Source organism: Bos indicus x Bos taurus, chromosome 13, assembly GCF_003369695.1.
Source record: "Bos indicus x Bos taurus breed Angus x Brahman F1 hybrid chromosome 13, Bos_hybrid_MaternalHap_v2.0, whole genome shotgun sequence".
Classification (NCBI taxonomy): Eukaryota; Metazoa; Chordata; class Mammalia; order Artiodactyla; family Bovidae; genus Bos; species Bos indicus x Bos taurus.
The window spans coordinates 9433800-9460919 of record NC_040088.1 but is presented as its reverse complement, the minus strand read 5'-3'; the positions used below and the strand labels follow the sequence as shown (position 1 = coordinate 9460919).

At 44.0% G+C, this 27120-nt stretch overlaps 1 protein-coding gene across 1 annotated transcript; it reads left to right on the top strand.

Annotated features, from left to right (window-relative positions):
* The first annotated feature begins 340 nt into the window (after positions 1–340).
* LOC113902865 (trophoblast Kunitz domain protein 1-like) lies at positions 341–20317 on the top strand. The gene is made up of 11 exons (XM_027558208.1): positions 341–467; positions 1740–1823; positions 2907–2978; positions 12776–12874; positions 13372–13455; positions 14542–14613; positions 15767–15865; positions 16352–16435; positions 17516–17587; positions 18782–18880; positions 20118–20317. The coding sequence occupies exons 1-11, from the start codon at positions 341–343 to the stop codon at positions 20315–20317; spliced, it is 1092 nt and encodes a 363-aa protein (XP_027414009.1).
* The last annotated feature ends 6803 nt before the right edge of the window (positions 20318–27120 follow it).

Below are 27120 nucleotides of genomic sequence, written 5' to 3'. Positions count from 1 at the left end.
TCTTCCTCCTCGCTGCTGCCAGGAGGAGAGGCTGCAGTGTCCTGTGAAACCACACACTGAGCGAGTTCTCCAGGGAGAGGATGGCAGAAGGTCAATCCCTGAGGTCTCTTTTGGCATCTCAGCCTGCTCACATGCTCCTGTTTCTCAGTTGGGAACACTGATTCAGCCACCCTCCTGGGTGGGACTGCACTGCTTCTGAGTGCCCTGTGCAGGCTTTGAAAATTCACTTCCTTCTTGTTCCATGTTTTTTTGAAAATATGGGATCTATTAAGTTGACCATTGTCCTGGTCTGGGGCTACACAGATGGCACTCAACAACTTCCTTTCTTTTTGCGGAGGACATGCGAAGAGTGGATTCGGAAACTCTCAAGTCCGAGGAGGACCCCTGCAGGACTGGGCTGTGGCTGCGTCTGAACCTCTTCAGTCTCCTCACAGTCCTTCTCTCCCCGACCATCCTTAGCGGAGCCTGTCTTTTCCTTTCCTCCATTGGTCAACATGTCTAATTCTGTCTCATCCAGCTGGTTCTCAGCACCACGAGAGCATGTCTTTCCTTTACCCCTAGCTCTTCACCCAGTTCCTGACACTAATGGGACAGTTCAAAATTATTTGTGCAAGGAAGGAATGTAGGAGCACTTTCTCATGACCAGAGTAACTGCAGAGCCTGCGGTGTAACACAGGATTTTTGTTTTCACCCCCATCCTCAAGGCATCCTCACCTTCATCCCCCTGCCCACCATCACTGCTTTCCTTGTGGGTGGCCAAGGTGGAATTTCCAGCATCTAGTTCTCAACATTGTAATGAGAGAAGAGTTTGGTTTAAAAAGCCCCCTTTTCCACACAGTGATGTTGCAATTTTCATTTCTGTAGCTTCAAACACTATAGTTTATATTTCAGTAAATGTATATTCAAAATTAAACTGACTGAAGTAGATTCTGTTGTTTGTAATTACAAACCTTAACCAATAGGGTCCATGGAAATCATTGTCCTTCTAACTGTTCTGCAGACAGCGGGCATCTCCTGTTCCCCTTTCCAGAGACTGTGCCCTAATGGGCATAGGAAGCAAACCCACTATATCATCATCGACTCCTTAATCACAACAGAAGCTACACAGAATTCTGGGAGATTCATACGTCAACATGACAGCTTTTCTTCCTTCCTTCTAAGTTCAGTCAAACTGGGGGGCAGGTTTTCTTCCTGGGCCTCAGAAGGAGAATGTGTATTAGACTCAGTTATCCACTTTTCCAAGAAATCCACATCCCTAAGGTCACATGTGGGGAGGAGGCTTCATATTTCAGTTAAAGAAATGCAAGCTACTGTTTAGCATCCCAGGCTCTGAGTTAGCATTTTGCCTACATTTTTTGATTAATCATGCTAAGAATCCTTCAAGGGAGGAAATGGAGGTGTAGAGATGGCACTTAGCTGCTGTATTCATTGCCTAACATAGCACATCCTGATTTCCCAAGCAGAGGAACTTTGATGATGCTTTCCTGCTCTGCTTCTGGGAAGATTTAGAATGGAGGCAAATTTGGAAACAGACAGCATCTGTTTCACCACAGATTAGTAAAGTTTGGCATGGAGACCACAGAAGTATTAGTATTAGAATTAATGAGAACACACAGGGTGCTGGTGCTCTTTTTCATATCCTTGTTCACAGTAAACTACTATTTTTTGTGCATATTTCATCCTTAGTTGGTTCATGTCCCAGGTTTCCTGAAACTGTTGGAATTTCCTGTCTTTCATAGGTCTGAAGACAAGCCATACAAGGGGAGTTGAGAAGCGTTCAGTAATAGATGTGGTTACAAGTATCATCAACGGTGTGGCTACAGGTGTGAACTTTCTGCAACTCTGGGGAGAGGAGAGAACACTGAGATTGAGAACAGGCACCACTGGCCAATGATTCAGTCACAATGCCTATTTAATGAAACCTCAATACAAATCCCTAAATATGCGATTCAGAGAGCGTTTGGGTTGTAGCTCATGGTGGTGCTGTAAGGGTTCCGTGCCTTCTAGGGCAAGTAGGCTCCTCACAGTCCACTTCCACCTTGACATGCACTTCTCACTCATCTCTCTGTGCCTAGATTCATCCTTCATGAAAACATGACATTCTTATGAAAGTGGTCCTCGTTAGAATGGTCATCTGATTTACTGAGTTATTGAAGATGGAGTGGGGTAGTGGAACTTCCCAGTTTTAGACACTTTGTCAAATCAGGAGTGACTTGGGATAACATGGCTGGCATCTGAACTGAGGACAGTTCTGAGCCCTCCACTTGTACAATCTATACTAACTCCCTGGGTTTGCTGTCAGAATTAAATGGCCCTGTAGGACACCCAGCAGGTGATTGGAGGAATTGCATGTTGTTTCTTGACGCATCACAGATGTGGTCTCAGGGAAGCCCAGACTCAGTCTCCCTGTGCTTTGGGAGCTCAGGTGGTCCTGGGGACAGGGGAGTAATGAAAGTAGGACACTGCACCCAGAAGCTCTCAGCATTTATCCATCTGTTCAGAGTTCCTGGCCGAATAGGACAGTGTATCCAGTGGGTTTTGACAGGGAATATCCTCTTTGGACCCTATCAGCCTCTTGCTATGTGTCCTCAGGCAAGTCATCTATAGTCCTCGTCTGAACAGGAAAGAAGTGCTAAAGGAGTTCTTTGAACGTTTACCAGTCATAAAACTAACAGCTTATTCTCTTTCATGGCCAAGTTTGGTCATTTCCCACCAGAATAGACACATGAAAAGATTTCTCTACCTGCTTCCTTGGTATCGTGGGACCAAGGCTGGTACAATATTAGCAAATTCTCCTGGCCTTTTCCTTTGTCCACATTTGCCTATGATTTTATTTTCCATATTTGAAACTTGTCCTGGTTCATGGCCCAGTATTCCTGAGAATTTTGAAATCTGTTCTTTCATAGGTACCAAGATTGTCGAAAAGGGAGCCGGTATACTAACAGGATTGGCTGAAATAATCACTAAAGCAATTAAAGGTTTGAACTTTCTGCACCTATGGGGAGAGAGGAGGGCACTCACTGAGACTGAGATCAGTACCTCTGGCTGACGATTCAATACTCATGCCTGTTGAGTGAAACCTCAGCACAAATCCGTAAATATTGGCTGAGAGAGCTTAGGAAGGGGGAACAAATGGTCCTGAGGTGAGGGTGCTCTGCTCAGGAGGGCGTGGATGCTCCGCCTAACTCCACTCCTCCCTTGCCCTAAAGATCTCGTCCATTTCACTCTTTCTGAGTTTTCTCCTAGACACTAATTTGAAAACAGTGATTTAGAGTTTTCCTGAGTTTGGTCGCTTGTTCCATTGAGTGTTTGAGCATGGAGGTGGTGAAAGGTTGTTGTTGAATCACGCGAATACACCGGGATTCTTGGCCCCCGGAGGAGAAGAATTCAATCCGGGGCCAGAGACAAGGCTTGATCGCTCAGAGCTTTTGTGTAGTAAAGTTTTATTAAAGTATAAAGGAGATAGAGAAAGCTTCTGACATAGGCATCAGAAGGGGGCAGAAAGAGTACCCGCTTGCTAGTGTTAATAATGAGGTTATATAATCCAAAGAATGTCTGGAGGTTGTAAAGACCTCCTCCGACCTACTCCCATAATTTACATTTTAAAATAACAGAAGGTTGAATCCAAAGACTGTCCTTAGGCAGGATACATTATTGGTATATAATCCTAAGGAATGTGGAGAAAGAAAAAAAGTTTGTCCTTTTTTCCTCCTTGAGAATTCCAGACCCCTCTCTCTTTGGGGACCCCTAGACTCCCTATCAACCTGCCTAGGAAATGACTCTCTCATTCCCCCCTTTTCTTTTAGGAGAATTATGTTGCCTAGGGAAAAGGGGCGTCATTCTCGTTCCATAACTGCTTCCAAGCTGATAAGGGGCACTGTCCCTAAATTGGTGAGGCAACATATTCTCCTAATCCTCATATTGAGGATATCTGATCCAGGGGCCCCAAATAGTAGCTGGAGGAAGCTACAGCAGTAGCAGGAGTTTGAGCAACCATTTGTAACTTAAAAGCTTTCATGCGGCTAGAAACAAATCCAGTTATACAATTACAGATGCAGGGAGCAAACAGCAAGAACAAAACAACCAGAATTATTGTAATTAAGATAGTTGTCCACCATGGGGAATTAGTTAACGTTTTCCAAAGTGAAGCAATTGAGGCTTCAGGAGTGTCCATGGCCCTAATCATCTTGTTCATGTGGTTAGTAAAATGAGTAACATTCGTGCTCATATCAGGTATATATGTACAGCATTGGGTATGAATAATGGCACAAGTTCCTCCTTGTGCAGCTGTCAGAATATCTAGAGCCAATCTGTTTTGTAAAACCACCTTTCTAATTTGTGCTTGTTCAGCATTAAGAGCTGAAATAGCCTTTTGAGAATCTTGTAATGCCTGTTGAGTAAAATTAGTCAAAGCATCCACTCGTAACATAACATCTGTAGTTCCCAAAGAGGGAACAAACGCTGCAGCCAAATAATCATACCAATAAAATACAGACCTTGCCCACCGAGTTCTAAGGTGGGGTAAATTAGCAGGCTTTTCTGGAAGCTCTGAAAATATAAAGCCATGAGTAAAGGCTAGACCCAGGGTGCATCTCCCTATCCAACCAGGGGGAAGGCATGCCCATAGGTAAGAGCCACATATCCAATAAGTCCCGTTTGGAGCAAGCCAGCGCGACTGAGATATCCAGTCCCAATTTGTGCCTGGCCAGACAAAGGGAGAACCTGAACTGGGATTGGAAAACACGGGAATGATTACATTGCATGTTTCCTGAGACAAATATCCCATTTGTTTCCAATCATTGTAATTAAGTTGTTGGCTAACTTTTGGGGACGGCTCTGTTTGTTCCCAGCATATAGAGGCAGTAGATATTAAATGTCCTTTTTCAGGAGTTAGCCATGTAACCTCATCCCATATTTGATAAACGTCAGGTAAAAAGCCATTAGATCTAGACCTATTTACCTTATATGTAGCAAAATAGTTATTGAACCGAGACAATGTATAATCAAAATTAAAAGTCACATTATGTCCATAGTTAGAGTACAAAGTGTTGCACCAGTCCATTTTACGGTTGGTAGATGTCATCAGATGACGAAGAGGCATCGCATGTGATTGTTGTCGAAGGTATTCACAGACTTGGAGAAAGTCTTTTCCTTGAAGTGGGGATGTCCACCACGGGAAGCCTTCCACTGATGAAGAGGGGAGCGCTCCGCAGACCCAGCAGTTAGACCGATTGTAGAATGCAGCATAGGAGTGAGCCCAGGACAGGAAGACATTGTCTTGAGGATCCAACGGCAGACGCAGGATATTTGGAGTCAGCAGAAGTAAGCTCACATAGGTTATCAGGCCCATCTAAAAGGTACAAAGTCAGAGCATAGAAAGTAAAGACATAAAATGAAGTCACTTAATTTTGGTCAGGGTGCCACCTCTTAACTCGAGTATGATGTACCCACGAATCAATTCCTGGCACTTTGACAGCTGTGGGAGAGGAAAGAATAACCTGGTAAGGACCTTCCCAGAGAGGCTCGAGGGATGGCCCCCCAGATCCCACTGTTTTTATGAGGACCTCGGTTCCTGGCTCAAAGAGAGGCCTGCTTGACTCGGAGGCTGGGTCAGGAGTCTTCTCCCGGAGTTCTGTTAATGTCTGTTGAAAAGCTGAGAGCTGAGTTACATAATTAGTTAATTCCAAGGCTTCAGGGTCTATAACAATGTCTGTGCGTAAGAAAGGCCTTCCATAAATACATTCAAAGGGGGACAGTCCCTCTTTTTTTGGAGTAGTTCGAGCCCTCATTAAAGCTATGGGTAGGACTTTAATCCATTTGTCCTGCGTCTCTTGAGTTAATTTGCGCAGATGTCTTTTGATAATGTCATTAGCTTTTTCAACTTTCCCGGAGGATTGGGGTCTCCAGGAACAGTGTAAGTGATATTCTATTCCTAGAGCTTTAGACACCCCCTGAGTTACAGCAGCTTTAAAGGCGGAGCCATTGTCACTCTGAAGGCTCCGTGGCAGCCCAAACCTGGGGATAATTTCATGAATTAAAATCTTTATAACCTCCTTAGCCTGTTCACTACGACAGGGAAAAGCCTCAATCCATCCAGTAAAGGTATCTACCCAAACTTGTAAGCAAGAATATCCATTAGCTTTTGGCATATGAGTAAAATCAATTTCCCAATCCTCTCCAGGATACTTCCCACTTCGTTGTAATCCAGATTTTGCTAGCTTTTCAGTCTTTGGGTTATTTTTTTGACAAATCTCACACCTTTTGATAATATTCTTTAAAGTTTTCATTACATTTTTACCTTCAAACAAACGAGAAACCATTTGGTAAGTACTCTCAGCACCCAAATGAAAACTCTGATGTAAACCCTTAAGAATTTTCCACTGAGCATTTTCAGGAATTATTAATCGTCCATCCTCGGACTGTAACCATCTTTTATCAGTAATCTTGGCTCCTCGTTTCTCATATCTTTCTAATTCTTCCTCAGTATATTGTGGTCTTTCCTGTTCCACAGGACCTGTCCAGATCAAAGGCGTCTGTAGTGAAGGGGTTTCGTAAAGAGCCGCTTTTCTGGCTTGACAGTCAGCCAGATGATTACCTTCGGCTATTTTACTCCCATCCCTGCTGTGCCCTTTGCAGTGCATAACAGCTACTTCTTTAGGACAATATATAGCAGTTAAAAGTCTCTCGATCTCTCTGAAATGCTTAATAGGTTCTCCTGTTGCTGCTTTAAAGTGTCTCTCTTTCCATATTGCAGCATGAGCATGTAAAGTCAAATAAGCATACTTAGAATCTGTATAGATATTTACCCGCTGCCCTTTGCTTAACTCTAGAGCTCGGGTCAGGGCCACAAGCTCCGCTAACTGAGCACTAGTTCCCTGGGGGAGAGATTTTGCTTCTAAAACCTGTTCAGCAGTCACCACGGCGTAACCTGCTTTACGCTTTCCATCCTGAACAAAAGAACTGCCATCTGTAAATATTTCCATGTCAGGATTGTCTAATGGGGTATCCTTTAGATCCTCCCGAGCTGCATAGTTTAAAGTTAGGAATTGAGAACAATCGTGATCAGGTGTTTCATTTTCCTTCTCAGGAAGGAAAGTGGCAGGATTTAAATTTCCACAAACTTTAAGCTTAGTTACTGGTCCTTCTAACAACAATGACTGATACTTAAGAAGCCTACTGTCTGTCATCCAAATATTAACCTTAGAATTTAAGATTCCACTCACATCATGAGAAGTCAGTACAGTAAGGTTTCGTCCATTAATTATTTTTAAAGCTTCAGGTGCTAATAAAGCCGTTGCCCCAATTACTCTTAGGCAGTGGGGCCACCCACATGCAACTACATCTAATTCTCTGCTTAGATAAGCAATAGGTTGTTGGTGAGGCCCTCGGGGTTGTGTCAAAACTCCCAATGCCACACCTTTTCTTTCAGTGACAAACAAATTAAATTCTGACCCTGTGGGCAAGCTCAGAGCTGGAGCTTGCAGGAGAGCAGTCTGAAGAACCTTAAAAGACTTTTGAGTTTCTGGAGACCAAACCAGTTTGTCGGTTTGGGCCTGCTGAGTTTCAGCTATAAGTTTATATAAAGGCCGGGCAAGTTCCCCATAACCCGGAATCCAAATGCGACAGTAACCTGTGATTCCCAAAAATCCTCTCAATTGTCTTAAAGTCATAGGTAGGGGGTGATTTAGTATAGGTTTAATTCTCTCAGGGCCTATGGCCCTAGTCCCTTCTGATATGATTAGGCCCAGATATCTAACCGATTGTTGACAAAGCTGAGCCTTTTCTCTTGATGCCTTGTAACCACAGCCTGCCAGAAAGTTTAAGAAATCTTCTGAGGCTCGCGAACAAGCTTCCTCTGTCTCAGCACAGAGCAAAATATCATCTACATATTGTAACACCACTGCTTCAGAGCTATTAAAATTTTGTAGATCCCGTGACAAAGTTTGTCCGAATAAGTGAGGACTGTCACGAAATCCCTGGGGCAAAACTGTCCAGGTTAACTGAGAAGCTGGCTGCGTAGGGTCTTCAAAGGCAAATAGGAATTGACTTTCTTCCGCCAAAGGCACTGAATAGAAAGCATCCTTTAAATCAATTACTGAGAAATATTTGGCCCGTTCAGGAATTTCAGACAATAGAGTATAAGGATTAGGCACCACGGGGTGTAAAGGAACTACAGCCTCATTTATTATTCGTAAGTCTTGAACTAGTCTCCATTTACCATTTGATTTCTTTATACCCAAAATAGGAGTGTTGCAAGGACTGTTACAGGGAATTAATAGTCCCTGTTCTTTTAAATTTTTGATGATGGGTTTTAACCCTTCTTTAACTTCAGGTTTCAGTGGATACTGCTTCTTATGTGGAAGTACGTGTGGGTCTTTGAGCTTAACAACTATAGGAATAGCATTTTGTGCTCGACCCACAGATTTTCCATCAGCCCATACTCTAGGATTTACATTTTGTTCAACTAAAGGGAGAGAAAGGGAGGGCTCCATATTCATGAAAACAGAGGCATGGACCTTGCTCAGTATATCCCTTCCCAAAAGGGGTGAGGGAGATTCTGGCACAATCAGAAACTCGTGTGAAAACAGCACAGAATCCCAGTTGCAAGATAAAGAATAACTGAAATAATATCTTTTGGCTCGTCCAGACAGTCCCATTACGGAAGCGGATCGGGAAGAAAGTGGGCCAGGGGCTTCAGTAAGCACAGAATAAGTTGCCCCAGTATCTAAAAGGAAATCGACGGATTGGCCCCCCACAACTATTAATACCCGGGGTTCTTCAGGTGTAATTAGGACGGGAGCTTGTGTGGGGACCCCCGGGCACCTTCAGTCCTGATTGTCTTGAGAGTCCGACCCTGGAGACCTACGCCTCTGGGGGCAGTCTCTCTTCCAGTGTGGTCCTTTGCAGACCGGACATGGAGCCGGGGGCGGCTTAGATGCCTGAGGGCAATCCCACTTGAGGTGCCCCTCCTTTCCACAGTAGTAGCAAGCCCATCCCTTTTCACCTGGGCCCCTCTGGGCATTTTTCTCAGGCTGTTTAAGAACATTTTTCATAGCCATGGCGAAGGCTTCCGCCTTTTCCTTTGTCTTTTTTTGCCTTTCTTTCTTTTCCTCATATTCCCTACCATAATAGACTGTCTGAGCCAGTTGTAACAGAGTATCTAAAGACTGATTTGGTCCATACGCCTGTTTTAATAGCTTACGGCGGATATCTGGAGCCGACTGAGTGAGAAATCTATCCTTTAAGATCACTTTTCCCTCTTCACTTTCGGGATCAATCTCAGTGAATCTGCGAAGGCCTTCTCTCAGTCTATCTAGGAATTTACCAGGAGCTTCTTTCTCTTCCTGTTCTATATCTGCCAATTTGCCATAGTTTAAAGGCTTAGAACGCGCCTGCCTAAGTCCTTCAAGAATACATCTAACAAAATGACTCTGATCCCATCTTCCTTTAGCTGTGTTGTAGTCCCAGTCTGGTTCTATAGTTGGGACCGCCTGATTCCCAGTGGGGAGGGCCGCTATCTCATTCTCCCTCTTCTCTACTGATTCATTACCAAGCCACTCATCTCCATAAGCAACCGCTTTTCCCAAAACTCGAGTCTTTGACTCAGGAGTCAGCGTTTGTCCCAAGATATACATCACATCCTTCCAAGTGAGGTCATAAAGCAGAGTAACACCTTTAAAAGCTCTAATATATTTTTCTGGGTCCTCTAAATAGTCTCCCAGATCCTCCTTGATTCTTTGTATTTCTTGATAAGAAAAAGGCTTATTAACTCTCATGGACTGATTATTTCTCCCGGTGGGTGTTTCATAAAGAGGCAACAGCTTGTGTGGCTGTTCCTCAGTCTCTCTGGCTGCTCTGCGCATATGATCCCAGGGATAGATTGGAGAAACCTGTTTTTCCTCTTCTCTTTGTCTCCTGTCCTCCATCTCATCGCTTACTTCGATGGTCTGAGTTTCTACTGAAACCAGAGTAGTCTGAGGTCGTACTGAGACAGGAGTTGTTTGGACTTCCATGTGGGCAGTTTGAATCCCAGTTTGGAGTCCCTGGTACGGGGGCAAAGGAAGAGGACAGGAGGGAACTGAAGATTTCACGCCCAAATCTATACCCTTAGGACGTAAGTCTGGCATATTTCGCAGAGAGAAAAAGGGCAACACATATGCTACTTCTACCCATTTCCCTTGTTCCTTACAGAACCGGTCTAATTGCAGAACAGTATTATACTTAAGAGACCCTCCAACTGGCCACCGTTCGCCGTCCTCCAATGGATACCGTGGCCATGCAGTATCACATAGGAAGACCAGGTGTGTCTTTTTTAAGCCCTGGGGATCAAATCTATCCCAGTTTTTCAGGATACAGTTCAAAGGAGTGAGGCTGGAATTGTTAGCTCCCATCTGTAAGAGAGAAAAAAAGCGACCAGCGCCATTTTTTCTACCGGAGGCGTCCCTCCCTGCTCTAGATGGGGGTGTAGACAGACGTTACACCAAAAGCTTTTCCTTCCTGGTCGGACTTAGTCTGTCCCTTACCGACGCAGGCGCCATACTCGTCCCTCCCGGTTCTACCACCGGGATGGGGTGGGGATGTACCAGGGGTAGACTTGATAGCATCCCTACTTGACGTCCAGCTCTTCACCCTTAACCTTGCTTGCCTCTGATGTCACCCGGGGTGAATCAGAATAACCTTCTGGAATGCCTCCCAAGCTAAGACCATTGTGGGAAACATTCGTCACCTGAGTGCCTGTGCACGACCCTGAGTATTTCCTGACCACAATAAGACCGATGTGAACATAAAACTGAGATGTTCTTTCCAAGCATCACCACACCAGTATAACAGCCTCTTCTGATCCACTAAGAGCTGGCATTACCAAAGAAAAAAAACCCATCGCAGTCCCAATCTGAGTAACCTTTAACCTCAGAGATGTTCTGGGAGCTAGAGCTCCATCTAGCTTCCGAACTTTCGATTCCTAGCGAGGCTAGACACTTTCTTGACTACGAATCCAAGTTTGGGACCTAAGCCACAGTACACAGTAACAGTATAGATCACAAGTCTCTTGAAAGTCTATGATCCGATAGATTAGGTTAGTACTTCTAATTCCCAAGGAGTTATGAAATGGTCAAAGAGACCGAAAAGTTTGACCGAGAAAGGAGAGTTCGGTCCACACGCTTTGCCCATTTCTGGTCGGTTCCCGAAGGAGACATTGGGTGCCTCTTGGCATTGGCAGGTCGGTATAACGCCCCGACAGGTTTCTGCCATAAGCCCTATGAGATCACCGTGGAACCGCAGAGCAGAGCTCCTTACTTGTTTCACGCAGGGCATGCCATTCATTCACACAAGCACACGGTAGAGTTAGTAAAGCACAGCAGAAAACGTGTTCGCTAAGAGAACAAAGAACTAAAGCTCCAAGCATCCTTACCTTGTCCTGACGGATCCCGGACGAGCCCCCAAGATGAAAGGTTGTTGTTGAATCACGCGAATACACCGGGATTCTTGGCCCCCGGAGGAGAAGAATTCAATCCGGGGCCAGAGACGAGGCTTGATCGCTCAGAGCTTTTGTGTAGTAAAGTTTTATTAAAGTATAAAGGAGATAGAGAAAGCTTCTGACATAGGCATCAGAAGGGGGCAGAAAGAGTACCCGCTTGCTAGTGTTAATAATGAGGTTATATAATCCAAAGAATGTCTGGAGGTTGTAAAGACCTCCTCCGACCTACTCCCATAATTTACATTTTAAAATAACAAGGTTGAATCCAAAGACTGTCCTTAGGCAGGATACATTATTGGTATATAATCCTAAGGAATGTGGAGAAAGAAAAAAAGTTTGTCCTTTTTTCCTCCTTGAGAATTCCAGACCCCTCTCTCTTTGGGGACCCCTAGACTCCCTATCAACCTGCCTAGGAAATGACTCTCTCAGTGGAGTCAGGGAAATTTTGAGTTTCAGTCACTTGGTCAGAAGCATGATAACTCAAGAACACATGACTGGCCTCTGAAGTCATGGCATTCTTGATACCTCAACCTGTGGCATTGGCCCTGACTCCACAGATACAGTATCAGAAGTCAGTGGAGAGTGGGCAGCCCGCTGGATGTTGGAAAATGGGTGGTTGGTGTAAAAACCATGTATTTAGTGCCAGGAAAATACCCAGACTCACCTTCTCCTGTGATTTGAGGGCTCAGGTGAGGCTTGGAGAGAGGTGAGTAGTCAAAGTAAGACCCTGGACCTGGAAACTTTCCCCAGTTCTCTGTATTGTTGAGTTCCTAGCCAATCAATCGTGCATCAGATGGGTTGTGACATGACAATATCTTGCCCTGACTTGGCCACCCACAGGCTTGCGTCCTCGGGCAAGTCATCTGCAGTTTCCTCAACTGAACAGGGGAAACAGGTACATGAGTTCTTAGAAAAGATAATGAGTTATGAATAGAAAGACTTTATTCATGTGTCACGACAGATTTGTCCATTTTTCACCACAATGTTTTAATCTATAAATAATTGTCTACTTACTTGCTTTGGCTGAGTAAAACTATTTCTTTATCAAATAATGTTTATTCCTGTATTATTAACAGTAATGAAAAGATGTTGAAGCACAGAGGAGGGCAATTGCCGGGAAAGGAAGAAACCCAGCCCTGTAGGGTAGCCTGTGGGAGGAAGGCTTAATCAATATAACGAAAGTCTCCAGGCCCTTTCCTTTGTTGTCTTTTGAGTGTTATTGTCTTATCCATGTTTGATTCTTTTTTTGTTTCATGGACCAGGCCTCCTGAAACTCTTAAAATTTGCTCTCTTTCATAGGTCAGGTGATGATTTCCAGAATACAGTTTGATAACCATACACTAGAGGAATTGCCAACACTCCAGCTTGAATACTCAACACTCAGTGAAGAGAATAATGGTTTGTAGTTTCTGCACCTCGGGGAAGGGGGAAGGGCACTGAGGTTCTGATCAATGACCCACGCTTCAATCAATAAGCCTATTTCTTGAAACCTCAACGGTGCATAAATATTTCATGGTGAATTTTGTGCATGTTTCACCAAGATGTGTTCATCTAAAAAAATGTCTTTAACTATTAACTTTAGTTGGGAAAGAAGATTTGGGCGTCAAAAAATGAGTATTCCTCTTTCATGAAAAGTAATTAGAAATACCTGGGATGAATGTTCTGAAGCAAAAGTAAGAAAGAGCCCTCTGTAGGATGACTCCTGCTACCAAAGCTGAGACATTATTTGGAAAGTTTCCAGGCCCTTTCCCATGTCCCTGTTTGACTATTGTTTATTATCCATATTTGTTCCCTCCCTTGTTCACAGTAGACTACTATTTTTTGTGCATATTTCATCCTTACTTGGTTCATGTCCCAGGCTTCCTAAAACTGTTGGAATTTTCTGTCTTTCATAGGTGTAGAGACAAGCCATAGAAGGGGACTTCAGAAGCGTTCAGTAATAGATGTGGTTACAAGTATCATCAATGGTGTGGCTACAGGTGTGAACTTTCTGCAACACTGGGGAGAGGAGAGGGCACTGAGAATGAGAACAGGCACCATTGGCCAATGATTCAATCACAGTGCCTATTTAATGAAACCTCAATAGGAATACATAAATACGCTTTTCAGAGAGCGTGTGGGGTGGTTAACACACGGTGGTGATGTGAGGGTCCTGTGTTCTCCAGGGCATGGATCCTCCTCACCCCTCAACTTCCACTTTGTCTTGCACTACACTCTCATCTCTCTGTGCCTAGATTCATCCTTCATGAAAACATGACATTCTTACGAAAGTGGTCCTTGTTAGAATGGTCATCTGATTTACTGAGTTATTGAAGATGGAGTGGGGTAGTGGAACTTCCCAGTTTTAGACACTTTGTCAAATCAGGAGTGACTTGGGATGACAGGGCTGGCATCTGAACTGAGGACAGTTCTGAGCCCTCCACTTGCACAGTCTATACTAACGCCCTGAATTTACTGTCAGAATTAAATGGCCTTGTTGGACACCCAGTGGTGTTTGGAGGAATTGCATGTTGTTTCTAGAGACACCACAGATTTGGTCTCAGGGAAGCCCAGACTCAGTCTCCCTGTGCTTTGGGAGCTCAGATGAGTCCTGGGGACAGGGGAGTAATGAAAGTAGGACACTGCACCCAGAAGCTCTCAGCATTTATCGATATGTTCAGAGTTCCTGGCCGAAGAGGATAGTATATCAAGTGGGTTTTGATAGGGAAGTGTCTTTTTCGGACCCTATCATCCCCATGAGATATGTCCTGAGTCAAGTCATCTATTGTCCTCATCTGAAGAGTGGATCACTGCTAAATGAGTTCTTTGAACATTTACCAGTCATAAAAAGATTCTCATTTGTACTACATGGGCAAGTTTGGTCATTTTCCATCAGGATATATTCATGAAAAGAGTTCTCTAGCTGCTTCCTTGAGCTCCTGGTAACAAGGCTGGTACATTATTAACCAATTCTCGAGGCCTTTTCCTTTGTCCACTTTTTCCTATAATTTTATTTTCTGTATTTGAAACTTGTCCTGGTTCATGGCCCAGTATTCCTGAAAATTTTGAAATCTGTTCTTTCATAGGTACCAAGATTGTCAAAAAGGGAGCTGGTATACTAACAGGATTGGCTGAAATAATCACTAAAGCCATTAAAGGTTTGAACTTTCTGCACCTATGGGGAGAGAGGAGGGCACTCACTGAGACTGAGATCAGTACCTCTGGCTCACAATTCAATACTTATGCCTGTTGAGTGAAACCTCAGCACAAATCCATAAATATTGGCTGAGAGAGCTTAGGAAGGGGGAACAAATGGTCCTGAGGTGAGGGTGCTCTGCTCAGGAGGGCATGGATGCTCCGCTTAACTCCACTCCTCCTGTGCCCTGAAGATCTCCTCCATTTCACTTTTTCTGAGTTTTTTTCTGTACATTAATTTGAGAACAGTGATTAAGATCTTTCCTGAGTTTAGTCACTTGTTTGATTGAGTTTTTGACCATGGACGTGGAGTCACATAATTTTCAAGTTTCAGTCACTTGGTCAGAAGCATGATAACTCAAGAACACATGGCTGGCCTCTGAAGTCAGGGCATTCTTGATACCTCAACGTGTGGCATTGGCCCTGACTCCACAGATACGGTATCAGAAATCAATGGACAGTGGGAGGCCTGTTGGGTATTGGGAATTGGATGGTTGGGGGAAAAACCGTGTATGTGGTGTCAGAAACAAATGCAGACTCACCCTCTCCTGTGATTTGAGGGCTCAGGTGAGGCTTGGGGAGAGGTGAGTAGTCAAAGTAAGACCTTGGACCTGGAAAGTCTCTCCAGTTCTCTGTATTGTCGAGTTCCTAGCCAATCTATAGTGCATCAAATGGGTTGTGACGTGACACTCTCTTGTCTTGACCAGGCCACGTACATGCTGTGTCCTGGCACAAGTCATCTGCAGGGGAAACATGTACATGCGTTCTTAGAATAGATGATGAGTTATAAACAGAAAGACTTTATTCCTGTGTCACGACCAGATTTGTCCATTTTCCACCACAAAGTGTTGATCTGAAAAAAAGTCTCTACCAACTTGCTTTGGCCAAGTAAAGATATTTCTTTATCAAATAATGTTTATTCCCGTATTATTAAGAGCAATCAAAAGATGTCGAACCACAGAGAAGGGCAACTGAAGGGAAAGCAAGAAATAATGAAAGTGTCCAAACCCTTTCCATTGTTGTATTTTGACTATTATTATCTTATCCATGTTTGATCCTTTTCCTGTTTCATGGGCCAGGCCTCCTGAAACTCTTGAATTTTACTCTCTTTCATAGGTCAGGTGATGATTTCCAGAAGACAATTTGATAACCATACACGGGAGGAATTGCCAACACTCAATACTGAATTCTCAACACTCAGTGAGGAGAACAAAGGTTTGTAGTTTGTGCACCTCGGGGAAGAGGGAAGGGCACTGAGATTCTGATCAGTGATTCAGTCAGTAAGCCTGTTTCTTGAAACTTCAACAGTGCATAAAAATATCATGGTAAATTTTGTGCTTGTTCTGGCTAGATATATTAATATAAAAAAATTCTTTAACTACTTACTTTAGGCCGGAGGGAGTATTTAGGTGTTAAATAATGAGTATTCCTCCTTCATGAAAAATAATCAGAAAAACCTGGGACGAATGTTCTGGAAGGAATGTAACAAAGAGCCCTGTGTAGGTTGAATCCTGATACCAAAGCTGAGAGATTATTAGGGAAGTTTCCAGGCCCTTTCCCATGTCTCCTTTTGACTATTGTTTATTTTCCTTATTTGTTCCCTCCCTTGTCCACTGTTGACTATTTTGTTTGCATATTTGGTCCTTACTTGGTTCATGTAACAGGCTTCTTGAATCTGTTGGAATTTACTGTCTCTCATAGGTGTGGAGACAAGCCATAGAAGGGGACCTGTGAAGGGTTCAGTCATAGATGTGGTTACAAGTATCATCAACGGTGTGGCTTCAGGTGTGAATTTTCTGCAACTCTGGGGAGAGGAGAGGGCACTGAGAATGAGAACAGGCACCACTGGCCCATGATTCAATCAAAATGCCTGTTTAGTGAAATCTCAGTAAGAATCCATTAATATGGGCATTCAGAGAGCATTTGGGTGGTAACGCACGATGTGATGTGAGGGTCCTGTGTGGTCTAGGGTGTGGAGGCTCCCCACACCTCCACTTCCACTTTGCCTTGCACTTGTCACTCATTTTGCTGTGCCTAGGTTTATCCTTTATGATGGCATGATATCCATGTGGAGTGGTCATCCTCGGTATGGTCATCAGATTTACTGAGTTATTGAACAAGGAGTGGAGTAATGGAACTTCCCAGTTTTAGACACTTTGTCAAATCAGGAATGACTCGGGATAACATGGCCGGCATCTGAACTGAGGACAGTTCTGAGCCCTCCACTTGCACAATCTATACTAACTCCCTGGATTTGCTGTCAGAATTAAATGGCCTTGATGGACACCCAGTGGGTGATTGGAGGAACTGCATGTTGTTTCTAGAGACACCACAGATTTGGTGTTGGAAGCCCAGACTCACTGTCCCTGTGCTTTGGGAGCTCAGGTGAGTCCTGGGGACAAGGGAGTAATGAAAGTAGGACACTGCACCCAGAAGCTCTCAGCATTTATCCATATGTTCAGAGTTCCTGGTTTAATAGAATAGCATATCAAGTGGGTTTTGAGAGGGAAGTATCTTGTTTGGACCCTATCACCCTCATGGCATGTGTCCTCAGGCGTCATCTATAGTCCTCATCTGAAGAGTAGATCAGTGCTAAATGAGTTCTTTGAACATTTACCAGTCATAAAAATAAACAGCTTATTTGCATTTCATGGCCACATTTGGTCATTTTCCACCAGGAGAGATTTAAAAAGATTTCTCTAGCTGCTTCCTTGAGCCCCTTGGACCCAGGCTGGTACATTATTAGCCAATTCTTGAGGCCTTTTCCTTTGTCCACATTTGCCTATGATTTTATTTTTGAATTTGAAATTTATCCTGGTTCATGGTCAAATATTCCTGAATATTTTGAAATCTTTTTGTTCATAGGTACCAAGATTGTCAAAAAGGGAGCTGGTTTACTAACAGGATTGGCTGAAATAATCACTAAAGCAATTAAAGGTTTGAAATTTCTGCACCTATGGGGAAAGAGGAGGGCACTCACTGAGACTGAGATCAGTACCACTGGCTGACAATTCAATACTTATGCCTGTTAAGTGAAACCTCAGCACAAATCCGTAGATATTGGCTGAGAGAACTTAGGAAGGGGGAACAAATGGTCCTGAGGTGAGGGCGCTCTGCTCAGGAGGGCGTGGACACTCTGCCTAACTCCACTCCTCCCATGCCCTGAAGATCTCCCTGATTTCACTCTTTCTGATTTTATCCTGTACCTTAATGTGAGGACAGTGAGTAAGTGGTTTCCTGAGTTTGGTCGCTGGGTCGACTGAGTTTTTGAGCATGAAGTTGGGGTCATGGAAAGTTCAACTTTCAGTCACTTGGCAGAAGCGTGGTAACACGAGACCACATGACTGGCATCTGAAGTCAGAGCAGTCTTGATAACTCAACTTGTGGCATTGGCACACACTCCACAGATATGGTATCAGAAGTCAACTGACAGTGGTCCGCCCCTTGACTGTTGGGAATTGGATGGTTGGTGTAAAAAACCACATGGTTGATGTCAGGAAAAAACCCAGACTCACCCTCCGCTGTGATTTGAGGGCCCATGTAAGGCTTGGGGAGAGGTGAGTAGAGAAAGTGAGACCCAGGACCTGGACACTGTCACCGGTTTTCTGTATTTTCGAGTTCCCGGCCAATCAATAGTGTATCAGATGGGTTGTGGCACGACAGTATCTTGTCCTGACCAGGCCACACACATGCTTGTGTCCTGGGGAAAGTCATCTGCAGTTTCCTCATCTGAACAGGGGAAACGTGTTACATGAGTTCTTCAAATAGAGGACGAGTTATGAACAGAAAGACTATTCACGTGTCATGACCAGATATGTGTTACTCTGAAAGAAATTCTCTGCCTACCTACTTGCTCTGGCCAAGTAAAAATACTTCTTTATCAAATAATATTTATTCCTGTATTATTAAAAGAAATCAAAAGACGTTGAGCCACGGAGGAGGGCAACGGCGGGGAACCAAGTAACAGCACTTGTGAAGGAGGATGTTGGATGAAAGCAGAGAATACTACAAAAGTCTCCAGGCCCTTCCCCTTGTTGTCTTTTAACTGTTATTATCTTTTCCATGTTTGATCCTTTTCCTGTTTCATGAAGCAGGCCTCCTGAAACTCTTGAAATGTATTCTGTTTCATAGGTCAGGTGATGATTTCTGGAATACAATTCGATAACCACACACTGGAGGAGTACCAAACACTCAAAACTGAATACTCAACACTCAATGAGGAGAATAAAGGTTCATAGTTTCTGCATCTCGGGGAAGAGGGACGGGCACTGAGATTCAGATCAATGACCAAACACCAATGCTTCAATCAAGAAGCCTGTTTCTTGAAACCTCAACAGTGCATAAATATTTGGTTCAGAGAGTTTTCTAGATGGTGAATATGATTGTGAGGGTGCTGTGCTCACAAGGGAATGGAATCTCCACACAAAGATACATCCCTTTGCCCTACACGTCTCCTCCATTTCACTGTTTGTGAATGTTTCCTATTTGTTCATTTGAGATTAGCAAGTAAGTGTTTTCCTCAGTTTGGTCATAAGTAACCTTCAGTTACTGAACATGGAGGTGAGGTCATGGACTTCCCCATTTCATCCATTTGGTCACAAGCAAAAGTAAGTAGGGACCACATGGCTGGCACTAAACTGAGGACAGTCTTGAGCGCTTAACCTGTGGGGTCTGCACTAACTGCATGAATTTCATATCAGACAGCAATTGAATGGGGGAGGCCCAGTGGGTGTTGGGGAATTGGTTGATGGTAGAGACATCACAGATTTGTGTTAGGAGAAACCCAGGCTCACTCTGGCCGATGGTTGGGAGCTACTGTTACCTTGGGTACAAGGAAGTGATGAATGTAGGACACTGACTCCAGATACTCTTACAAGTGCGCTGTACTTTCCGAATTCCTGGTAGAATCAGGTATTGTATCAGATGGGTTGTGACATCATAGCAATTTGTCCTGACTCTACCACCCACATGCTCTGTTCGTGGGACAGTTATCTGCAGTTTCTTCATCTGAAGAGGGGAAATGTGTTACATGCATTCTTTGAACAGGTTACCTGTCATGAATATAAAGATTTTATGCCCTGCCGCCTTAGTGTCTGGAGCATTTGAGAGTTTAGTTTCCTGACAAGGGATTGAATCTAGGACTCCAGTACTGGAAGCCAGATTCTTAACCCCTGGACAGCCTTGGATGCCTTACAGATGTTTTGAGGCTATTCAGGCACTGTACCAAACCTCCTTAGAAGACTGCATGAGGAGATATACGTTTGTACATGATTACTACATCATGTCACCCCTAGCAACATTCATGATTCTGTCCCAGAAAGCAGGTTTTCAAATGGTCTTTTCAATCTGGCATTCCTCCACAACCTTAACACCCTCTATGGCAAACAAACTGGGGGTTCTAGCTGTTGTCCTTGTATGGAGCTTGATGACCATCCTCATAACTGAGCCATTGCCCCTCTCCTTCCAGCAGCTTCTAAGCCTGCCCTCTGCCTGGAGCCTAAAGTAACAGGTGGCTGCAATTCCATGATGACCAGGTACTTCTACAACGCCCAGACCGGCCTCTGTGAGCAGTTTGCGTATGGTGGCTGTGAAGGGAATGGAAACAACTTCGAAAAGTTAGAGGACTGCCTGAAGACCTGCTCTCAAGAGGCAGGGTCCCTGTGGTAAGACAGGGGCCAAGGCACAGGGGGAGGGAAGGGCTGGGGAAGGGGCGGAGCTCAGGGGGCCACACACCATTCACCCTGCACGGTGTCTTCCTCCTCGCTGCTGCCAGGAGGAGAGGCTGCAGTGTCCTGTGAAACCACACACTGAGCGAGTTCTCCAGGGAGAGGATGGCAGAAGGTCCACCCTGGTGGTCTCTTTGTGATCATCTCAGCCTGATCACATGCTCCTCTTTCTCAGTTGGGAACACTGATTCAGCTACTCTGCAGGGCACGTCTGCAGTGCTTCTGTGTATCCTACATAGGCTTGGAAAATTCACTTTCTTCTTGTTTGTTATTTGGGAATGTGGTTCCATATTTTTTTTTTTTAAATATGGGCTCTATTAAGTTGACCATTGTCTAGGTCTGGGGCTACACTGATGGCACTCAACAAGTTCCTTTCTTTTTGCAGAGGACATGCAAAGAGTGGATTCAGAAACTCTGAAGTCTGAGGAGGACCCCTGCAGGACTGGTCTGTGGCTGTGTCTGAACCTCTTCAGTCTCCTCAGTCCTTCTCTCCTCAACCGTCCTGTGCAGAGTCTGCCCATTTCCTTTTCTCTGTTGGTCAACATGTCTAATTCTGTCTCATCCAGCTGGTTCTCAGCACCATAAGAGCATGTCTTCCCTTTACCCTTAGCTCTTCCCACAGGACCTGGCACCAATGAGACAGTTCATAACTATTTGAGGAAGGAAGGAAGGAATGTAGGAACACATTCCTCATGACCAAAGTAACTACAGAGCCTGCGGTGTAACACAGGACTTTTGTTTTCGCCCCCATCCTCAAGGCATCTTCACCTTCATCCCCATTCCCTCCATCACTATTCTCCTTGTGGGTGTCCAAGGTTGAATTTCCAGCATCCAGTTCTCAACATCAGCAATGAAAGAAGAGTTTGGTTTTAAAAAAGCCCCCTTTCCACACAATGATGTTGCAATTTTCATTTCTGTAGCTTCAAACACTATGGTTCATATTTCAATAAATATATATTCAAAATTAAACTGACTGGAGTGGAGTTTGTTGTTTATAATTACAAACATTAACAAATAGGGTTCATGGAAATGGTGGTCCTTCTAACTGTTTTGGAGACAGTGGGCACCTCCCGTTCCTCTTTGCAGAGACTGTGACCTACTGGGTATAGGATGCAAGCCCATTATATCATCATTGACTCCTTAATAGCAACACAAGCTACAGAGAACCCTGAAAGATACACACATCAATGTGACAGCTTTTCTTCCTACTTGTAAGTTCAGTCAAACGGGGGCAGGGGGGCACAGGTTGCTAAGACGTCAATGTTTATTCTTACCATCTCCTACTTGACCACGTGCAATTTAACTTGATTCACGAACCTAACATTCCAGGTTCTTATGCAGTACTGTTCTTTGCAGCATCAGATTTTACTTTCATCACCACACACATCCACAACTGAGCATTGTTTCCTCTCATTCTTTCTGGGGCTATTAGTAGTTCTCTGCTCTTCCCCAGTAGCATATTGGACAGCTTCCGACTTGGTGGGTTCACCTTTTGGGGTCATATCTTTTTGTCCTTTAGTACAGTTCATGAGGTTGTCATGGCAACTGTAGTGCGGTAGTACACCACTCCCTGCTCCAGTGGATCACGTTTTGTCAGAACTCGCCAATATGACCCGTCCGTCTTATGTGGTCCTACACGGTATGGCTCATAGATTCATCAAGTTACACAGGCCCCTTTTGCCACAAGGCAGTGATCCATGAAGAGGAGTAATACTATAATATATGTTATTTAATTTTTAATATTTATCAGTTTATAACAGTATAATGAAAGTGACTTGATATTAATGAAAAGAGTTTGGCTTCAGTAACTCACTGTGTTTTGTGATCTTGGGCAAGTCATTTTATCTCCCTGAGATACAGATTCATTTTTAATAAAAAGAGGAAGGTGATATCTACATTAAAAATGCCCAGATTTGGGTACTTTGAGAACCGTGGTGAACACTGTGCTAATGTGCTTTCACCAGCACAGATTAAAACAAATTGTCTAGAAACACAGCTTTTTATTTTCCTCTGCTCCGGACTGCCCTTTAAATGTGCTGTCTACTGTATTAAAGACAGGGGGAAGTAACACTGACTGTAGTGGTGTCATCTTCTAGAATTTCACCCTCAGGAAATGGCCTCAGTGCTAGAGTGGAGTCATCGTCCCAATTCCAATCCGGTCTCCTTCTTCCTCAGAGGTTACTGAAAGCCCTCTTGCTTCAGTGATTGATCTTACCCCAGTCCAGCCCCTTTCCCACCCGTCCTCATCTTTATTTGACTCTCTGGACAATGTAGTTAAGTGTGAATTATTATAATTACTCATCGTTATTATTTCAAAGGACTTTGACTTTGTAGGGGAAGAGTTGTGGTGGGGTTAAATGGGCAGTAGGTAATCTTCCAAGGTCCCTGAGATCCACTCTAGCCCCCGAGGTCCACTCTGGCAGGTAGCTCTCCTACTGGTGAAACCAGGGAGGAACAGTGGGTGGTCATGGTCTGGAGATGAGTTTATGTCTCTGCTTCCTTTCTGCCCACTCCCTTTGCTTTATTTCTACCCAGATTATTAGGGTTTGTGCCCCAGATGGAGATGCTCTTACCCCAGCTCAAAAACTGCCTGGGCCAGTGCCAGTTAAAGAGCTTGTGTGTTCCAGTAGAAGTCCTGCCACAATGGTTTCAGGAAAGTTACCAGTGTCATACCTGTCTTCTGAAGTAAGTGGGGTTAATGTGAGAGGGGGAGCATTGACACATAGATATGAAGATCCGTGAATGAGGCTGTAAAGAGGACCTGGGCTAACACACGGCTGATCACCTAGCAGTCCTTTGGTCTGCTGTCATCTTGGAGACATCTTGGAGACCATCCATAACGTGCCATGCATGGCTCTAGGTGCTGGGATGCTCCTGTGTGACCATATCGGACAAATTTCCACCTATAGCATCACATTCTGTTTTCACAAGACCACAGACACAGTCAAGTTTGAGGACTGAAATCACTGGTCATTTTCCATGAGCAGACAGAACCCGGACCAAGGAGCAGGGCATGCTACAGTCCATGGGGTCTCAAAGAGTCAGACCACACTGAATGACTGAGCAGACACACACACACAGGCAGAAGCAGGAAATGGAAGGTGGGGAGATTACACATTTACATCTGACGCCAGATCCTCCTTTTCCTCACTCCCCTCCTTCTCATCTGCTCTTACCTATCAGCTGGGGTGTAAACTGGTCTGTCAGCAGCCATCTTTCTATAGATGCCCCTCTTGCAAGGCCAAAAACATGAGCAGATTCTGCTTTTCTGCAGCCTGGCTCATCCTCCTGGAAACAGAAGTGGCTGACATTCCAGGCGGTAAAACCAGCAACAGGCCCAGGGTACAGCCTGGGTCACTTCTGCAGATTTTGTGTCAGAAGTAAATTGACTGCTGGACGCCCAGTGATAATGGGGGAACTGTTTGTTGTTGGCAGAGACCCTGCATGTTTGGTGTCAGGGACAGACTTACTCTTTTTCTCCATTTGTATCTGGGGTGAGGTTCAAGGACAGAGGGTTATATTATGTTGAACAGGGCTCTCAGAACCCCTCAGTAGTGTTCTGCATTTTCAGAATTCCTGGCAGAATCAGGGACCTGATTAAATGACTTGTGGCAGATTGTGTCTTGTCCTCATCCTACCACCTACATGCTGTGTGTCCTGGGACTTTCCCATCTACAGCTTTTTCATGAGATCGGGGCACCATGTTTCTGGAGATTTTTTTAAAGGATTATCAATCATAAGTGCAAAGAATTTACACCTTTAAGATCACTGGTGTCTATTTTCCACCAACACATTTTAGTCTAAAAGACTTGCTGACCTATCTACATTTCTCTATGACTTTTCAAAAAAAAAATGTGTCAAATACTGATCATTTCTCTGTGATGAAATTAATCAGAGAGTTGAGTGACAGCTAAAGGAGGGTCTTCTCTTCAGAGGTAACTGCAGGCAAAGCAAGAAATGAAGTACTTTGTTGAGTTTGCTCCTGGGGCCAAGATTGTATTTCCCAGGCTCATATGATATTAATGGACTCAATGCCCTTCCCCTTGCCCTCCTATCAGAGTATACTTTAATTTCCTATAATGATATAAATGACTGTTATATTCATAATTATATAGATAGGCCTCACTATCATAGCAACTAACAGGAATTTTACTCTATCCACTCTCTTCAATGATGGTTCACTTGGCATGAGTATGAAATAGGAGAGTCATTTACTTGAGAGATATTTGTTCAAATATATCTTTCTGATTCTGAGAGCATATTTTTTTTTGAGTAGGGAAACAGCTCTAAACAATATATAGTAAAATAATATACACACAGGAAAGGAGGGAAACATAGTAAAGTTGGGGAAAATCCTATGCCAGGTTTCTGAGTGTTGTGAAGAAAGAAAGTGATAGGGATATAGGTGGCTGGCAAGGGTCAGGGAAATGCTCTGTGATAAGGAGGTTTTGAGCAGAGCCTTCGAAAAATGTGCCTGAGTGTTTGAGCAGCAGCCAGGACCAGAGTGGCTGAGGCTGAGAGGGTTGAGGGGAAGGGGAGTGGAGGAGATGTGACAGAGAGGCCCTGGGGACAAGTCAGGAAGAGGCTTGTAGAATTTTAAGAATCAGAATTTGACTCTCGGAAAAGCTAGGGGGTCACTGTGGGAATGGTCATGGGAGCCATGGGTTATTTTTCACTTTGACACGGGATCCTTGTGGCTGTAGTGTGGAGAGTGGCCTCTAGGGGGCGAAGGGCAGAAACAGAGGCCCCTGGGCAGGCTGCTGCATTTTCCAGGTGAGCCATGATGAAGTGTGTATCCATATTGTTGTCTGGATTGATCTCACCTCATTAGAACAACATGAATAAAGTGCTCTATTGAGACTTCTGTGGCAGCTTCATCACAAATCAGGATTCATTAAATCTTTAGCCATTTGTGATGTATTCACCCTTCAAACCCTAGCCTGTTTTGAGGGGTGGGGTCAGGGAAAAGCAGAAGGTGAGAATTAAAACCTATATCTATGGCTGATTCTTATGGAGGTTTGACAGAAAACAAGAAAATTCTGTCAAGCAATTATCCTTCAATTAAAAAATATATAAATTTAAAAATAAAAAACATTCAACCACCAAATCAGGTATCAGTTACTCAGGCAACCAACCTTCATTCTAAGTTTAGATTGAGGGTTTGCTAGTCACCTCCCGCACATCATGAAGAACTCTCTTGGTGCAGTTATCTCTTAGGAAATCCAATAGATTTAAGAGCTCAGATTCAGAAATGATTAGAAGACCAAATTAGTAGTTGTTACATAAGTCACAGTATTAGTGTTCCCTCAATATTCCTTTATTCCTGTGCCCATGACGTAAACAAAGTGAACACAAAGTGGGGGTTTCTTCCGAGCCTTCCTCCATGAGTTCATGGTGGCTTTACACTTTCTTTTTTTATACTGGAAGCTTTGGTGGCTCAGACGGTAAAGTGTCTGCCTACAATGCGGGAGACCAGGGTTCAATCCTTGGGTTGGGAAGATCTCTTGGAGAAGGAAATGGCAGCCCACTCCAGCATTCTTGCCTGAAAAATCCCATGGACGGGGGAGCCTGTTAAGCTACAGTCCATGGGTTCGCAAAGAGTTGGACATGACTGAGAGACTTCACTTTCTTTTATTTTCAGTTACACGCATTTACAGATATTAGTATTATGAACTCATGGACCAATGTCCAGGACCGGTCATGATCAACATATGGAAAATATTATTAATATATATCTTTTATGCTTGGTCTATTTGCACTCATCTCACACGCTAGTAAAGTGATGCTTAAAATTCTCCAAGCCAGGCTTCAGCAATGTGTGAACCATGAACTTCCCGATGTTCAAGCTGGTTTCAGAAAAGGCAGAGGAACCAGAGATCAAATTGCCAACATCCACTGGATCATCAAAAAGGCAAGAGAGTTCCAGAAAAACATCTATTTCTGCTTTATTGACTATGCCAAAGCCTTTGTGTGGATCACAATAAACTGTGGAAAATTCTGAAAGAGATGAGAATACCAGACCACCTGACCTGCCTCTTGAGAAATCTGTATGTAGGTCAGGGAGCAACAGTTAGAACTGGACATGGAACAACACACTGGTTTCAAATAGGAAAAGGGGTATGTCAAGGCTGTATATTGCCACCCTGCTTATTTAACTTATATGTGGAGAACATCATGAGACACGCTGGGCTGGAAGAAGCACAAGCTGGAATCAAGATTGCTGGGGAAATACCAATAACCTCAGATATGCAGATGACACCACCCTTATGGCAGAAAGTGGAGAAGAACTAAAAAGCCTCTTGATGAAAGTGAAAGAGGAGAGTGAAAAAGTTAGCTTAAAGCTCAACATCAGAAAACTAAGATCATGGCATCTGGTCCCATCACTTCATGGGAAATAGATGGGGAAACAGTGGAAACAGTGGCTGACTTTATTTTGCTGGGCTCCAAAATCACTGCAGATGGTGACTGCAGCCATGAAATTAAAAGATGCTTACTCCTTGGAAGGAAGTCATGACCAACCTAGACAGCATATGGAAAAGCAGAGATATTACTTTGCCAACAAAGGTCCATCTAGTCAAGGCTATGGTTTTTCCAGTGGTCACGTATGGATGTGAGAGTTGGACTGTGAAGAAAGCTGAGCGCCGAAGCATTGATGCTTTGAACTGTAGTGTTGGAGAAGCCTCTTGAGAGTCCCTTGGACTACAAGGAGATCCAACCAGTCCATTCTAAAGGACATCAGTCCTG

What these genes read in the sequence shown, in the direction of transcription:
- LOC113902865 (XM_027558208.1), top strand. Translation starts at nt 341, where the DNA reads ATGCGAAGAGTGGATTCGGAAACTCTCAAGTCCGAGGAGGACCCCTGC. An exon ending in GACCATCCTTAGCGGAGCCT is followed by an intron (nt 468 to 1,739) that starts GTCTTTTCCTTT and finishes TGTCTTTCATAG; the next exon opens with GTCTGAAGACAAGCCATACA. An exon ending in ACTCAGTGAAGAGAATAATG is followed by an intron (nt 12,875 to 13,371) that starts GTTTGTAGTTTC and finishes TGTCTTTCATAG; the next exon opens with GTGTAGAGACAAGCCATAGA.